The sequence below is a fragment of the Hemitrygon akajei genome, chromosome 12 (assembly GCF_048418815.1).
Source record: "Hemitrygon akajei chromosome 12, sHemAka1.3, whole genome shotgun sequence".
In the NCBI taxonomy this organism is placed as follows: Eukaryota; Metazoa; Chordata; class Chondrichthyes; order Myliobatiformes; family Dasyatidae; genus Hemitrygon; species Hemitrygon akajei.
This window is the reverse complement of record NC_133135.1, coordinates 36610464-36628609: the sequence shown is the minus strand read 5'-3', so window position 1 is coordinate 36628609 and position 18146 is coordinate 36610464. Positions and strand designations below refer to the sequence as shown.

Genomic DNA, 18146 nt, shown 5'->3' with positions numbered 1-18146 from the left:
CATGAACCACAGCTCTCCAAACCCCTCTCATCCATAATATGATATTAGATGGAAATTGTAATACTGAAAACAAATATTGAAATAAAATGAAACATTTATTTTAGCAAGGCATAGAATCTTACCTATTACAAGAAATTACCTTCAACACATTAAGTTATGCTTTTTAAAATGAGTGAGGCAATTCTTAAGCAGTAGTTATGGCTCAATATACTTACAAACTGTCAAACTTCATTCAACAGGATGTAGAATAAAAACAGAGAATGATGGAATTGCTCAGCCGTTCAGGTAAGCATCTGCGGAGGGAGGCTGGAGCTTTCCACTGTACGTAGGAAGTGAAAGCAAAGCTGCACACAGCTCACACACAACACAGACAGGCTAGAGACAGTGGGCAATGTATATCAGTAATAGTACTGTACAAGGATAATGTAAACTTTGGCTCAGGGAACACTCGTTTTAGGACCAGTGACATCCCTGTTGATGTCAATTAGTAGTAAAGCTAGAGCTTGTTCTGAAGGTAAAGCAAATTCTTTCCTTCTGCAGATGGATAGATGTAAAGGGTAAGTCTTTGATAGGCTGGAAACTGGGAGAGAATGAACAACGCAAGTGCTGATGGTGCAGACTAACAGGGTGAGGTAGGTACACCTGGCAGAGGTGTAAATAGGAAGAGATTAACTAAACCCAGAGGAGAGACAAAAAGAATGCTGGAAAAATGAAATACAAGGGTGGAGTGGCAGATTTACCTTAAGTTTCTTAAGTTATTAAGTCCTTTATTTTTGCTATTGAGGGAGTGCAGCGTAGGTTCACGAGGTTAATTCCCAGGATGGACTGTCATATGTTGAAAGATTGCAGCGACTGGGCTTGTATACACTGGAATTTAGAAGGATGAGAGGGGATCTGATTGAAACATATAAGATTATTAAGGGATTGGACATGCTAGAGGCAGGAAACATGTTCCTGATGTTGGGTGAGTCCAGAACCAGAGGCCACAGTTTAAGAATAAGGGGTAGGCCATTTAGAACGGAGTTCAGGAAAAACTTTTTCACCTAGAGAGTTGTGGATCTATGGAATGCTCTGCTTCAGAAGGCAGTGGAGGCCAGTTCTCTGGATGCTTTCAAGAAAGAGTTAGATAGAGCTCTTAAAGACAGCAGAGTCAAGGGATATGGGGAGAAGGCAAGAACGGGGTACTGATTGTGGATGATCAGCCATGATCACATTGAATGGCGGTGCTGGCTCGAAGGGCCGAATTGTCTACTCCTGCACCTACTGTCTATTAAGGTATGATGTGCCAATTGGATAATGAAATACTGCTCCTAATCTGCAAGAATTTTACTGTCCTTCAGCAAGCCTGGCTTGTAAATAGTTTAAGTTCCCGTCAGTTCATTGGTTTCCACAGTGCAGGAGGAAGTGAAAGCAGTGCACTCCATGTAGCTTTAGGGAATCAGTGACAGCAACTTCTCGATTTCCATGCTCAGAGGTGCTGTCGGATGTCCCCTGTCATAGAAATGAGCGTTAATAGCCTCACAGTGCTATCACTTCTTTAGTCATTGCGGATACAGATACATTGAATTCCAGTTAATTAGAACACATCGTGATCGGTACATTTTGGCCCAATTAAATGACAGGCCTTGATTTACCGACGTTTCATGGAAATAGTTACAGAAGTTAATTTTAAAAAACCACTGTTTCACCGAGGAATAAATTATGCATTTAAGTGAAATACAGAGCAAATTAGAACACTATCAATTACTACTACAGTACTATAAAACTGCGTATTAGTAGTTATCAACTGGAATTTATCCAGTGTAGACTGCCGTGTCCTGTTGATTATCTGTAAATGAACAAAGTCAGTGCAGACACCTAGTGCAAATAATGGACTGGCTTCACTGTTTTCCTGCATGAAGTAGTTTTGCAATCCAAGATCCAAGTTATCAAAAATCAGCATCCGCTGGCGGAAATGGATAATACGCAATTGACACTATTTAAAAACTGTTTGCTCTAAGCATAGCGTAGTATGTAACAGCCACACAAGTGCACACGACTGACTCTAGTTAGAAAGTGTTCGGCAACAGTCTCCTGTCTCAATTAAACAGCAGTGTCACAAGTAAACGCTACTTTCTCACTTAGTTTTTGTTCTTTAAGAGTTGTCCCAAATAAGAGGCTGCCCTGATTAACCAATGGCCCAATTAACTGGAATCCACTGCATTCACAAAAGTGTTAGAGCAGTGAACGATTTAGAGAGACAAGACAAGAGAGAAAGAAATAAGCCATATGATGTGGGATTAATTAAAGCAGCTCAAAATCTGCTTCAATAAAGACAAATAGCTTAGATTCTAAATCCAGGGAGAAAATCCAAGCTAAAATCCGACACTGTAACATTCATACTGAGGAGATAAAGACAGCATGGTTAAATGGGCTTCAAATCAAACCACAACCAAACTTCTTATAATTCTGGTATTCACGTTATCTTCTCCAAACAAACTGTTTAAATATTTCCGGTGTTAAGTCAGAGATAGCAATGATTCAAATACTGCCATACCTGTTATAAATATCATCATCCTCACCGCCCCAGCCCCAGTATTCATTTGGGAAGCCATTTATTTTTAAAAACTGCTCCTTGCTCAGTCCGGAGACACCGCCGAAGTAGCCACTGTACGGGAGCCTAACAGAAGAAAGCAGAAGTTAGCAGGAATACTGTACTGGACTCTTGAGCACTGATCACCTTCTTTAAAATGGAAATGCAATGTTTGGAATGAAATAAGCACAATAATTATATGTTAAAATTTAAAAGGTTGATAAAAGCCAAGGCATTTTGTGAGTACCAAACTATTGCACATTCCTATTTTTTAAAGGAACCACAATACTTAATAATTTTTCTCCAGATGTGAGCTAGCCACACTGTGCAGTGGCAGATGTACAAACAAGTCTATGCTGTTGGGTTACATCTGCTACTAACAACAAGCCAAGATGCTGAAAGTCTTAAGATAGGTTTATGTCCCACCAATGCATGGCACATCATGTGAGAACTGGGAAACACTTGTCGGATATAAAACAACACACACCAACTGGGAAAAGAATCCTGCACTTTGTCCTATTTATTAACCATACAATTAGAAATGCGAAGTATGAAATACAATAAACACGAGACAGCCTGAAGATGCTGGAAATCCAAAACAATGCACACAAAATGCTGGAGGAACTCAGCAGGTCAGGCAGCATCTCTGGAAATGAATAGATAGTCTACGCTTTGGGCTGAGACCTTCTTCAGGATTGAAAAGGAAGGGGGAAGATGCCAGAATAAAAAGGTGGGGAAGGAGGCTAGCTGGAAAGTAATAGGTGAAGCCAGGTGGGTGGGGAAGGTCAAGGGCTGGAGAAGAAGGAATCTGACAGGAGAGGAGAGTGGACTGATCATAGAAAGGGTAGAAAGGGAAGGAGGAGGGGACCCAGGGGGAAGTAAAAGGCAGGTGAGAAGAATAAAAGGTCAGAGTGGGGAATAGAGGAAGGGGGGGAAATACTCTGACATATATACTGCCCTTCTTTAAAGAAATGTTCATATCATTCTCTTTCCTATAACTGACATTTAAATACTGTTGGATAAGGATATTTTGTGATTTGTGCTATTAGTTGGAAATTTTATTGCATTTCTAAACTCAAAATGTTTTGACCTTTAATTTACTGGGGTTATGAACAGATAATGGCAATCACATGGCAATGAGACTTCTGGGACTGCAGTGAAGAATGGGACCAACAAGACACCTCAGTAACTGAACAGATTTAAAGACTGAGGAAGAGAATATCAGAGTAGTTACTGAGAAATAGGATGTATGATGTCAAATCATGTATGTTCATAAAAATAAAAAGCAGAAGAACGTTTGTAAAGATATAGAAAATAATAAGAATGAAAAGATAAAACATATTTGGGATTGTTGAGCACTTTTTGTTTTGGTTTTGGAATTCAAATAGTTTCTCTTCAATAATTGAGGTGGATTAATATTTACATTAAACATGTTAAAAATTGCTTACATATTATAACAATTATAACAATTATTTGACCCATCAGGCCAGCTCCCAGTACTAATCCCATCAGTCTCATTCCCTCGCTCCTTATTTCCATTAACTCGAGAAACCTACTCATTTTTACACAAGTTCATCAATTCCCCTTTGATTGGTGGTGCCACTAACCCAGTATATGCTATTTACAGTTGACAGTCAACCCACCAGCAAATCTCTGGGACTTGAAAAGAAGCAAGAGAGGCTGGAGGAAAGCTGAACCCTCACAGGGAGAACATGCAAACACTGCAGAGTCAACACTCAAGATCATAGCCAAATATGAATCTCTGCAGCTGAGAGGCAGCAACACTAATTCCTCTAACAGTTTGTTATTAGCAAATCTAAATGAGCTGAATTCAAAATGCAAATCACTGCAGGAACTTGGAATGGGACAAACCCTTCACCGGACAGCACAGCACAGGATCAGGCGTTTGGTCTGTTTCTTTGCTGCACGGTTCTATGTTCCATTTTACAATTCAATGCAGGGTTTCAAAATAATTTGGCCCTGCTCGGCTAATGGTGGAGCAGCACAGACTGACCGATACCAATTCACAGCCAATAACTCAGCTCTTCTTTGCTTGAATTTTCTGGCTGATTGACACATTAATAAAGCCATGTGGGTTAAACTTCCCATTAAAGTATTGAGGAAGACTGAAATCAACAATGACGAGAGCGGAAGGTGAGCGGGTGACCAGCCTTTCTCTTGCCGCTGCTGCAGGATGACACTTACATTTGAACAGTTCTCTCTCTCTCTCTGCCAGAGCTTTGGGTCTTGGGCAAGATTTAATTGACGTAGTTTGTGGACTGGACTCAAGTGGTTAAGGTTATGATATGTTTCTGGTGCTCCTTTTTTGTTGCTCTTTTGATCGGTGTGGATGGAGCTCTCCAGCCTGGAGAAAACAAACGGCTCAACGCTAGAATAAACTGAACTGAAACTGAACATCCCTGCACTGTTTTGATGACTTTGTGATATGATGTTTTATATTCCACGTCCTTCGCTCGTTTTTGCTGTTTACGCAATGGGGGTCTGATGTTTCTCTTTGAACCGGTTCCATGGTTTTTTTTAAGGCTGTCTGTGGGAAGATGAATCACACAGCTGTTTTCTGCATACATACTTTGATAATAATGCTCTTTGAATCCTTTACATCATAGTTTAATTTGGCATCATGCTCAGCAGAGGCATCAAAGGTTCATTTATTATCCAAGTATAGAACTCTGAAATTCTTCTTCAGATAGCCATGAAAACAAGAAAGAAAAGAAAGTCAACACGATCATCAAATCCCTCCTCCCAGCAAAACAAAATGAACAAAAATGGAACAGGCAATTTGACCCCCAAATCCCCCTCCCTCGCACACATAAAAAAGAAAAAGATTGGGCAAAAAACACAGAATACAAAAGAACCACAAGATTGAAAAGAAGTCCAAAGTCCAAGTCCACATCCAAATTGCAGAAAATCTGGGTGACATTCTCCCTTTCCGTTGCAGAGCGATCTCACCAGTGATAAAAAGGCAGGCGGCTGGTGTTTCAATCTCCCTCACCGCTTTAATCGGCAAACAATGGAAACTTTAACTGCAAAATGGAATTGAACATCAGCTTGCTGCGTTCTTGCCACAAAGTTCCCACACACTGCCTCTGCCTACCGGAATCACCTCGGAAACTGCAGACACTGAAACACCCAAATGACCTTCAAACTACATATCACAAGCTTCAACATTTCCAGAATCACATTCAAGATGAAAAACAAACGTAAAAGACATAAAAGAACTGAAATATATGGTTTCATGCTCTACCCAGAAGATGTCGACCGCAGCAGATGCCATCTAGACCGGAAGTGATGGGCCAAAAGGCCTGTTACTGCACTATACTGCTCTATATTCTAAATAAAGTGTGACACATTCTAAGTTCATACATTGTTTGTTGGCTCAGAATCAGCAGTACTGCAAAGGAAATGTTCCGACTCTTGAGAAGTCACATCTGTAAGAATCAAGCCAAATTCTGTATTTTGGCATTTATTCCAAGGCAGAAAATTTCCAGCAAATGCCATGGAGAGGAACTGATGCACCATCAATAACTCTAGGAGACTGGAAGTGAACGATAGGCTTTTATTAACAGCAAAAAAGGGAACACAACCATGTTGAAGACTGAGGAAGGAGCAGTGCCCCAATCGCCTTTATACAGGGGTCAGTGGGAGGAGCCACAGGAGCAGTCAGCGGGGGGGGGGTGTCCAGACAGGTATACATAATTTACCACAGGAACAAAGTAAAACAGCACAACACCTTTGTAAGATGCTAACAACCTGGAATCAATTGGAATGCTCATAACAAAGAGATATATAGTTACTGGAAGTATCTATGGTCTCATTAGTGATTTCTTCATCCCAGACACTTACTGAGTACAATGGCATACAAAAATTTGGGCACCCCTGGTCAAAATTTCTGTTACTGTGAATAGCTAAGCGAATAAAAGATGACCTGATTTCCAAAAGACATAAAGTTAAGGATGACACATTTCTTTAATATTTTAAGCAAGATTACTTTTTTATTTCCATCTTTTACAGTTTCAAAATAACAAAAAAGGAAAAGGGCCGGAAGTAAAAGTTTGGGCACCCTGCATGGTCAGTACTTAGTAACACCCCCTTTGGCAAGTATCACAGCTTGTAAACACTTTCTGTAGCCAGCTAAGAGTCTTTCAATTCTTGTTTGGGGGATTTTCACCCATACTCCTTTGCAAAAGGCTTCTAATTCTGTGAGATTCTTGGGCCGTCTTGCATGCACTGCTCTTTTGAGGTCTATCCACAGATTTTTGATGCTGTTTAGGTTGGGGAACCGTGAGGGCCATGGCAAAACCTTCAGCTTGTGCCTCTTGAGGTAGTCCATTGTGGATTTTGAGGTGTGTTTAGAATCATTATCCTGTTGTAGAACCCATCCTCTTTTCATCTTCAGCTTTTTTTTTTACAGACCGTGTGATGTTTGCTTCCAGAATTAGCTGGTATTTAATTGAATTCATTCTTCCCTCTACCAGTGAAATGTTCCCCATGCCACTGGCTGCAACACAAGCCCAAAGCATGATCGATCCAACCCTGTGCTTCACAGTTGGAGAGGTGTTCTTTTCATGAAATTCTGCACCCTTTTTTCTCCAAACATACCTTTGCTCACTGCGGCCAGAAAGTTCTATTTTAACTTCATCAGTCCGCAGGACTTGTTTCCAAAATGCATCAGGCTTGCTTAGATGTTCCTTTGCAAACTTCTGACGCTGAATTTTGTGGTGAGGACACAGAAAAGGTTTTCTTCTGATGACTCTTTCATGAAGGTAATATTTGTGCAGGTGTCGCTGCACAGTAGAATAGTGTATCACCACTCCAGAGTCTGCTAAATCTTCCTGAAGGTCTTTTGCGGTCAAACGGGGTTTTGATTTGCCTTTCTAGCAATCCTACGAGCAGTTCTCTCGGAAAGTTTTCTTGGTCTTCCAGACCTCAATTTGACCTCCATCATTCCTGTTAACTGCCATTTCTTAATTACATTACGAACTGAGGAAACGGCTACTTGAAAACACTTTGCTATCTTCTTATAGCCTTCTCCTGTTTTGTGGGCATCATTTATTTTAATTTTCCAGAGTGCTAGGCAGCTGCTTCAAGGAGCCCATGGCTGCTGATTGTTGGAATAAGGTTTGAAGAGTCAGGGTATTTATAAAGCTTTTAAAATTGCATCACCTGGCCTTTCCTAATGATGACTGTGAACAAGCCATTGCCCTAACATACTAATTAAGGTCTGAGACCTTGGTAAGAGTTATCTGAGAGCTCAAATCTCTTGGGGTGCCCAAACTTTTGCATGGTGCTCCTTTCCTTCTTTTCACTCTGAAATTGTACAAAACAAAAATAATACACTAATCTTGCTTAAAATGTTGACAAGAATGTTTCATCTTTAACTTTATGACTTGTGAAGATCAGTTCATCTTCAACTCACTTAACAGAAACAGAAATTTTGACCGAGGTGCCCAACATTTACATGCCACTGTACTAGGACATTTTCTGGACAGATCCTCAAATTACAATCTGGGCTCTATAATATTCATAAGGATGTGCTGTTTTCCCATAACTCGTAAGGTGTAATTGATCTTCAAGCCTACTTGCTGTAAAGACGGTTGAGGGTAACAAATATAAAATGAAACTGATTCTCACAGATATGAAGTTGTGGATGATTCCAAAGAGAAAGCCTACAGGCATTGAAAGGCAGCTCACTGAAAGGTGTTGGTAAATTTAAGGATGTTGGTTATATAGAAAGGGATTATTTTTAAGCACTGCAGTCTGACACTTGGACAATCTTGTTGCTTTTCACAAAGGCAAATGCTGAATTTCTTGTAAAGTTCTTTTATACCTCTTCTGTATTCCTTTTGCTTTCATATCAATTCACAATGGCAATTCTTCAAGACAAAATTTTTTTTTAATTGTCCATGGTTAGTTCTTACACAGATGGCTTAACCACCTCAGCCCCTCCAGCAGTGAATGAGTCTTTTTGTAGAGTTTGTAAGGACATGGGGAATTAATGTATCTAAACATGCAAGGGATGTGACAGTCTATTCCCCATGCTTTTACTGATTTATGAGGGTTTCGTTTTGGCTTTTTACTGCTTTCATGTAACATATAAAAGCCAGTCTAAATCGCTTAAATAAAATTTAATCTGAAAATAAAAACAAATATTCTTGCACAGGAGGATCTTGGGTTTCTATTAGCAATTCTTGACAACTCCCAGTACATGAAAGCCACAATTCCCAACTATAATAAATCATTTACTGATGTAGTCATTACATTCCTCTTTACCTGCGTTTTCTTAACCAAGGCAATCAATTCTGAAGATGCTTGTTCTGATAAAGATAAATAGGTCAGATTCTGTTATAATAATAACAAGCAATGCTATCAGTACTCACTGCTATTGAGCAAATTGGACAATTCTTGTTGACAGTGCCTTTGCAAAAAAATTTTCAATTTAGAAACAGCTCTCCTACTCCTTCATATCCTACTCCAGAGGAATAACTTGCTCCTCCAAAGGGAGGTCCACCATTACCATCCTCTCCAGTAGAATCAGCAGCAAAGTGACTGCACTGTTAACAAGCTTAGACTGCATGCCACTAGGTTTTCACTAGGGGACTGAGGTGTTAGTTCTGGTGCATGCAGGAAATAATCTGAATACTAAACACAAATTAACTGCTTGCTCGATCTTGCGAGAAATTAGGGAGATCTTGGAGGAAATTCAACAATTCTGAAGGGAAGTGTCAGCACCTCAGACTTCCATCTATGTGTTGCCAAATTCAAGATTCAAGATTGTCCGATGTCATTTCCAGCTCACAAGTTTAAAGGAGAATGAAATAATTGTTTATTCTGATCCAATGCAGCACAAGGAATAACACAACAAAATAAAAAACACAATAATAAGAAAAAAATCAACAAATATATTGGTCAAACAGTACTTGCAGTATTGTGGGCAAATCTAAGCAAAGATGTATTGGCATTGGAGAGAGTCCAGAGGAGGTTCACAAGAATGATTCTAGGAGCGAAAGACTTAGCATGTGAGGAGCCTTTGATAGCTCTGAGGTTGCCTCGCTGGATTTTATTTGAACGAATGGGGATCTCATTGAAACCTGTAGAATATTGATTGGCCTAGACAGAGTGGATGTGAAGAGGTGGGGACAGAGTGTAACCAGAGGTTACAGCCTCCGAATAGAGGTACATCCATTTAGAACAGAGATGAGGAGGAACTTCTTTAACCAGAGGACTGTGAATCTGTGGAATTCATTGCCACAGACAGTGTGGAGGTCAAGTCACTGGATATATTTAAAACAAAGGTTAATGGGTTCTTGATTAGTCAGGGCATCAAAGATTATGGGGAGAAGGCAGGAGAATGGGTTTCAGAGGGATAATAAATCAGCCATGATGGAATGGCAAAGCAGCCTCGATGGACTGAATAGCTGAATTCTGCTCCTCCATTTTATGGTCTTATGGTCTAACTGCACAGTCAAGCTTTATGGCCAGAATCCCACATTTTTCTGCAAATCCACAAGTTGCTCATCTTCAATCACCAGTCAATTCCTATCTAAAATTATTCAAGCAAGTATATTATTTTAAAATACAGTATTAATAGAATTTTATCTTTTGCCAATGATCTTAAGTCTCCGACTTCTTGAAAATTTCCTCAGGGCTTTACCCACTCTGTTAACATGCCTACATCTTGGAAAAGGACACTAATCTGAAATTTTAACTTTCTTTTATCTTTTTTTTCCCAAATGCTGCCCGAGCTAGTGAATCTTTCCAGTATTTTGTGTTTTCATTTCAGGTTTCCAAAATACGCTGTATTTGCTTTCAGTAAAAATGGCACTAACTAAAGCTTACACTCAGTGGCCACTTTATTAGGTACAGCTGCTCACTAATGCAAATATTTAATCAGCCAATCATGTAGCAACAACTTAATGCATGCAGACATGGTCAAGAGGTTCAAACCAAAGATCAAAATGGGGAAGAAATGTGATCTAAGTGACTTTAATCGTTGAATGATTGTTGGTGCTAGACAGTGGTTTGAGAATCTCAAAAACTGCTAATCTCCTGGGATTTCTATACAACAGTCTATAGAGTTTAGAGAGGATAGTGTAAAAACTAAAATAAAACACCCAGTGAGCAGCTGCTCTGTGGGTGAAAGTGGCTTGCTAATAAGACAAGTCAGCTGATTCAAGCTGACAGAATGGTTCCAGTAACTCAAGTAACCACACATTACAACAGTGGCGTGCTAAAGAACAGCTCTGAATGCAAAAACGTATTGAACCTTGAGGTGGAGGGGCTACAGCACAGAAGATCCTGACCACACACTTGGTCATCATTTTGTTAGGTACAGAAGGTACCTAATAGAGTGAACAGTGGGTGTAGGTTGTAGAGAGAAAGAAGCACCAAGAACATTGCCAACCTGAGAGATGTACAACTGACAAATCTAATCAGCATGAATTACAGATTCATAGCTTCCAGTAAATCTCCCCATTAACCTGTGCAGCCACTGGGATGAATAGGAAAAGCCTTTGCAGAGTTTAGAATGGAGAATTTAATTGAGGCTAAAAAAAATCTTTGTTTTGCCATTCTTTATTACAAACTTAGGAAGCACTTAATCGTCAAAATTCACGACACAGTTTGCTAGTTAAAAACCGGACTGATGACTTTATATCAGCACTTATCAATATTTCACTCAACTGCAGCAATAAACCGTTTTGATGTACAACTTGTTTGAGCTGAACTGCGATTTCCAGTCATGTATAATAGAAGGATTGTCTGACAGAGAGAAAGCAGCTCTATGGAGCCACTGAAGCATGCCCATTTCTTCCCCGTGATCAGCATACTTTCAGGCATGCTTTCTTCTTCTGCTCTTTATTGCAACATATTAAGAATTTGCCAGCAATAGGGAAGAAAGTCCTATTAGATTTAGAGATAGTATTCAAGGCCAATCTTTGCTTTATTCCACATGGGCCCCATGTTAATAACAATAGGGCTCCAGCAGAAAAAAATGCACGTGGTTTATTTATAAAATGAATTGGAACATATATGCACTAACTTAAAATTAACAAAGTGTCCAGAGGGACTCAAAAACACCCATTATTAGTCCACAACACTAGCCCCCACCACTACAATTTGACAGCCCTTTTATCAGTTATAAGTCCCCAAATTCAGTCTACCACTCTGAAGTAAACTCGAGGCATGCTCCCTGGGCCTAAAAATGGCCACTCGGTAAAGAAATTCCCAAGTGGGAAAGTTGGGCAGTTTCTACAATAGGAAGTGAAAATCTTCCCAGATTTCTCAGGAGGTGCAAAAATGTTGCGAGATGGAATCTTGAAGTAGCTGTCAGCTCACTGTCTAAGCTGTTATCCCTTCAATATTTGGAATGCAATTACGTAAATAATGAAATTATGCTCCAATAATCAGTAACTACCTCCTTGCAGAAGAAAACAATGAAAAATGATACATTTATTGTCAGTGAAAGTGTAAGTTCAGCCTATTTAGTTGACTGGAATTTATTCAGCTACCAACAATCATAAGTGTTACCCCAGGAAATATAGCATCTTGTTAGAAACCAGCCTGCCCATCATTCTATGTTTGAAATTAATAAGATTGGATATGGTTTGCCCTTCCTAGTATTAATTTTGTAAAGGTTTATAAAGATCAAAGAGACTGTATAAATGCTACTCACTGGTTGTCCTGAGGGTTTAAGTATTTGTTTACATGGATAGAACATTTTACAAATATCAGTAACAGTCCTCTCATCATTCAAATATAAAAACAATTATACTAACCAAAGTAATAACATGTATTTTACTAAGATGACAACCAAAAAAAAAATAGGGGGCAGGTCTATAATATAATTCTATAGGAATGAAAATGAGATTAGTTATTTAATGCTGCTCCAAGCTCAACTCTTACATTGTATTAATTTTAAATTATTTTTCTTTCCACTTTTCCTGTTAATCTTGGGTTTGCAATATTAAGCTTCAAAGAAACATTCGCTGGATCAAATGGTTTCAGCTTGCTTTAAATCACATTGAATAAAAGACTCCGTCAAGAAGTATTCCTTGGTCACAGGAACATCTGCAAGTTTTATATCCTTTAGGAGGGAGCAGAATACAGCCACGAATACTAATCATTTTAAGAGGCAGGTCACGGACATGGCTTAATTTGAATAATAATCACCAATGAACAAGGATTTTATTGTAGAAGAGTCTGGTGAAACTCTCGTCATTTCTACTTCCAATATTCTTGTGAATACTTAAGCAGGAGTCACCTCAAAAATTAATATACTATCAGTTACTAAGTTTATTTTTTTGGAAAATACTATGGTATGATGAATGAAAATCTTCATAAATGTATCTGCCTCCTTTATTGATTTATGCCAGTGTAATGGAGGTGAATCATCAAATTGTTACAAGAAACAATTGCCAAATTCTGTTCACAATTTACTCCTTTTGTTTCAGTCTACAAGGAGTATCCTGCCTGCTCTGATCTTAGACTATAAGACACAGAAGCAGAATTAGTCCATTTGACTCACTGAATATGCTCCGCTATTCCATCATTGCGATTTATTATCCCCCTAAACCCCATTCTCCTGCCTTCTCCTCATAACTTTTGATGCCTTTAATTATCAAGAACACATCAAGTTCCACTTTAAACATATCCAGTGACTTGGCCTCCACAGCTGTCTATGGCAATGAATTCCACAGATTCCACACTCCCTTGTTGTGAATTTAATATTTCAGTTATATTTGAGTAATATTGTAAATATATTATTTGTTGTTTACATAATTCATTATGGGTTATATGTGAATGGCATACATTATGACACCACCACATCATATGTGCATGCCTCACTGAAGTAAAACAAAGAAGACACATACCTCCTGGCTCCAGTGTTTTTCTTTCAAATGGTTTCTGGATTTACAAAACATAACAGTGGTGATGAGTAACCTTTAAAATGAACCCAAGATGACTACCCACCTATTGAAGTGTACATTTCTGTCTTACAAGGGGAGAGAGACGGTCAAGTTACAAAAAAGTGCAGTATGTGTTTCTTTGCAATGGAAGAAAGATGGTCAAGTAAAAAAAAAAGGCAGAAAACAGATGAAATTCAGAGTTTCATAAACAGCAAGTACTGGGTGATACAAATAATAATTATCTTAAAAAGCATAAATGGCTGGCTACATCAGAAAAACAGATGTTTTTGATTGCATAGCAGATAGTTGGGTGATATATATTGAATGAATTGAGCAGTACTTTGAAGCAAATGAAATAGCCAATGAAAAGCAAGTGCCAGTGTTACTGAGTGTAATAGGAGGAAAAGTACCTTATGAGTTTGACTGTTCCAACCAAACCAGCCAACATGAGCTTTGATGATATTGTGAAGTAATGAGGAACATTTAGAACTGAAACCATTATTGCTTACAGAATGCTTTTGGTTTCATAAGCAGAAACAAAAGGAAGGGGAGTCCACTGCAGCGTACCTGGCTGAATTCAAGAAATCGTCTGAGCATTGTCAGTTAGTTTGCGGAATCTTATAGGAACGCATTCAGAAATGAGTCCTAACTGGAGCACAACTCACGTTTAAAAGAGCAGTTGAAATCACTGTATGAATGGTAACAGCAGCCACAGAGGCAAGTAAGTTGCAGTCAGGAATGAAAGTGACCATGAACAAAATTGCAGCATCTAAACAGAAACCTGCCTGACTGAACAAATTTTGCAACTGCTTTGGCAGGGGCTCACTAACACCAGACCAAAGGGAAAACTTGCAGAAAATACAACAAAGTAGGCCAGATACAAACAGCATGCTGGGCAGCCAAAAACAAATCAACTGCACGGGGAAGAGAAAAAGATGAAAAGTCAAGTTGCAGTTTCAAAAATAGCACTAATGTGGATGCTGCTGATGAAAAATCTGACAATGATGAGAGTCAGTGACACAGGACCGGGTAGTCTTGAGATTTGTAACGTGGAAACTAACAATAGACAGATATGGTTTACACCAGAAGTGAATGGCAAATTAATTAAAATGGAATTTGACACTGGAGAACACACTGAGAGCAATGTCAGCAGAACACACTACACTGACACTGAACCAGAAGCTTCCCAATTTCCTCCTTGTATACCGTACGCAGCATGCTCCACAACCAACAACTCACCGGCTATGCTAATCCTGGGTTGCCCCTTGCACTCATGCTTGGATCTCCTCAAACTCAATCTCAGAGGAATATGAAGGAATGAACAGCTGAGACAAACTGAAAGCCCCTCAAACAAGGAGATTTGGTGTTTCACTAGGGGACAAGCAGTCCTGCTGAGGGACTACAGATGTGATCGAAAGTGGGCACTTGGAAATATAAAGAACAGAACTTGACTACTCTCTTACAAAGTGGAGATTGTGTCTGATGTCATCTGGAGATGACACATCAATCAGCTGAGGACAGCAGAGTCAATTGTTAGAAAAGAAAGGGGTCCAGAGTCAATTCCTACAGCCAACACGGAGAAGGCACCAGAACCTGAGATTGTTTCACAGCCGCAAGCCTCACCTGGCACCCAGAGTGAAACCCCTTGTCAGGAAAGACATTATCCCTCAAGAGTAAGAAATCCTCAAAAGTGATTAAATCTCTAGGCCTGAATGAGAGAACTTAAAATTTAGTATGCTGTGGATATCAATATAATAGTACTATATAGAATACTGTATATATATATATATATATATACATATATATATATATATATATACATATATATATATATATATATACACACACACACACACACACACACACACATTTTTTTTCACCCCCCCACTCCTTGGAAGTTCTCATATTTTTATAGTTTTTCAACATTGAATCACAGTCAATTTCATTTGGCTGATCAACAGAAAAAAACGTTTACGTGTCAAAGTAAAGACAAATCACTACAAAGTGATCTAAATTAATTACAAATATAAAACACAAAATAATTGATTGCATAAGTATTCACCATCTTCAAGTCAGTATTTAGTAGATGCACCTTTGGCAGCAATTACAGCCTTAAGTCTGTGTGGACTGCTGTCTATCAGCTTTGCACATCTGGACACTGCAATTTAATGTATTTAAAAATATTTGAGTAATATTGTAAATATATTGCTTCATTAAACATTCCTTGTTCACATAATTCATTACAGGTTATATGTGAAAGTACGTGAATGGCATACGTCATTAAACCACCACGTCACATATTTCTTTGAATTACTTTCTGGAGTTACAAAACACTTCTGGCTAAAAACAAATCCTCCTCATCTCTGTTTTAAAGGTTTTAACGGGACATCCCCCTCTTCTGAGGCTGAGCCCACTAGTCCCAGACTCCTTCACTATAGAAAACATCCTCCGCACATCCATTTTATCTAGGCCTTTTAATACCCAATAGGTTTCAATGTGATCCCCCTCATTCTTCTAAACTCCAGTGAATACTGGCCCAGAGCCGTCAAACGCTCCCCACACATTCACCCTTTTATTCCACGAATAATCTGTGAACCTCGTGCGGACGTTGGCCCAAATGCCATACGTGACGTCAGCATTATATACTTACATTCTATTTGCTTTCGAGATTTTGCTGCTTTGTACCTGCCTCCTCAGTCCAGCTGGATTCCATCTTGCAGTATGGAAAACTTAGTCAATATTCAAATCTCCTTTGTATCAGAGAGTGCCCCCATTCTCAGAGAATAATGGGTTCTTAATTTGCAAGATCATCTGAACTGCCTGAAATCATAATGCTGGAAGCAATTTGTTTCACAATTTACTCTGCAGTAATCCCCCTTTTTTTTGATATGAAGGTCAACCCCATCAAAGGCCTTCAGGAGTCCGCTTTGCTTAGAAACCATCAATAAGCGATAACCTAATTACTTATGGAGCTCCCTTCCTCCGAAATCTGCAAACAGGAAGTAATTGCTGAGCGTGCCCCGACCGGCAGTAACTACTTCAATAAATGATGTGGAAAGTTTTTGGTTCTGGGCAAGATTTTATTTTCAGCATCAAGGAGGGGAAAGTTAAAAAAAAAGTCAAAGATTCAGGCAGTAAATCAGTTGCAATAAAGATGTTGGAACAATCCTGATGGAAGAGGGCAACTGGGGTATATTTAAAGTAGATGACCCATTGATGCCAGGGAGTGTAACATTTTCATAGCTTTGCACTTTTATGTGAGGTGAGCCATACTATTTTCTTTCTTTGTCAAGTAAAATGTTTATTGATTCTATGAGCTCTCTACTCACAAATCGTTAAATCTACCAGCATAAAAAATTGAAGAACTCCTAATGTTGCATTCATAAAATAAAGTGCAGACTATGAAGAAATCTAATTTTTATATTCTTAGGTAACACTATTGTACAATAAACTATTAGAGTACTGCAGATATGTTTTAAAACAGGAAATGTTCACTTCACTTACTTGACTGGTCATCTTGACTTTAATAGTCTAACCTTGGTGAATATAATTCTGCTAATAGTTGTTCTGAAGCGTACCAAACGTTTCCTTAGAGGAGTAATCCCATAAACAAATTTTGAATACACAGTGGAAACCCAAATAACATACATGTAGTAACAGGGAACAGTGAACCTAATAAAATCAGGGAAGTCAATTAAATGAGTGGAAAAAAAAGCATTGGAAAAATTAATGAGTCTAGAATTGCCAAATTTCTGAGACACGATTGGCTCAGAAAATCAGAGTACCGGTATTTCAATACATCAGAGTAATTTATAAAAGGTGACAGGGATGGTGAATGCAGCAGCAACAATCTTCCAGAATCCCTTAGAATCCGGAATCGATGGATTCTGGCATTGTACCAGATGACTGAAAAATTGCAAATGTTACTCCACTATTTAAGAAGGGTGGGAGGCAGCAGAAAGGAAACTATAGACCCATTAGCCTGAACTCAGTGGTTGGGAAGTTGTTGGAATTGATTGTTAGGGATGAGATTATGGAGTATCTGGAGGCACATGACAAGATAGGCCAAAGCCAGCATGGTTTCCTGAAAGAAAAATCCTGCCTGACTAACCTACTGCAATTTTTTGAGGAAATTACAAGCAGGGTAGAGAAAGGAGATGTTTAACATCGGTAGCTGAGCGAAGGGCGCTGAGTAGGTCAATTATGGAAAACCCTGAACATCCTCTACATAGCACCATCCAGAGACAGAGAAGCAGTTTCAGCGACAGGTTACTGTCGATTCAATGTTCCTCAGACAGGATGAAGAGGTCAATACTCCCCAATGCCATTAGGCTTTACAATTCAACTGCCAGGACTTAAGAACTTTTTTTTTAAAGCTATTATTAATGCTTTTTGAGTTAGTGATTTAGATGCATATCATATTATTACTGAGTTAAGTATTGTATGTAATGAGTTTTTGCTACAACAAGTGTATGGGACATTGGAAAAAATGTTGAATTTCCCCATGGGGATGAATAAAGTATCTATCTATCTATCTATCTATCTATCTAGATGTGGTGTACTTGGATTTTCAGAAGGCCTTTGATGAGGTGCCGCACATGAGGCTGCTTAGCAAGATAAGAGTCCGTGGAGTTACAGGGAAGTTACCA

The 18146-nt window shown here is 38.9% G+C and overlaps 1 protein-coding gene across 5 annotated transcripts in view; it reads right to left on the bottom strand.

Moving 5' to 3' along the window:
- The window catches only part of b4galt2 (UDP-Gal:betaGlcNAc beta 1,4- galactosyltransferase, polypeptide 2), a 375893-nt gene that overhangs the window by 54432 nt on the left and 303315 nt on the right, over nucleotides 1–18146 (bottom strand). For 4 of the 5 annotated variants that reach the window (XR_012101020.1, XM_073062911.1, XM_073062910.1 and 1 more), the window contains one exon: nucleotides 2537–2659. The exons of the other annotated variant lie outside the window; for it this stretch is intronic. Coding sequence is in view for 3 of the 4 variants with exons in the window: in XM_073062911.1 (XP_072919012.1) it covers nucleotides 2537–2659 (123 nt within the window). In the remaining variant the exon portion in view is untranslated. The remainder of the gene's footprint in view (nucleotides 1–2536; nucleotides 2660–18146) is intronic. 5 annotated transcript variants of the gene reach the window in all.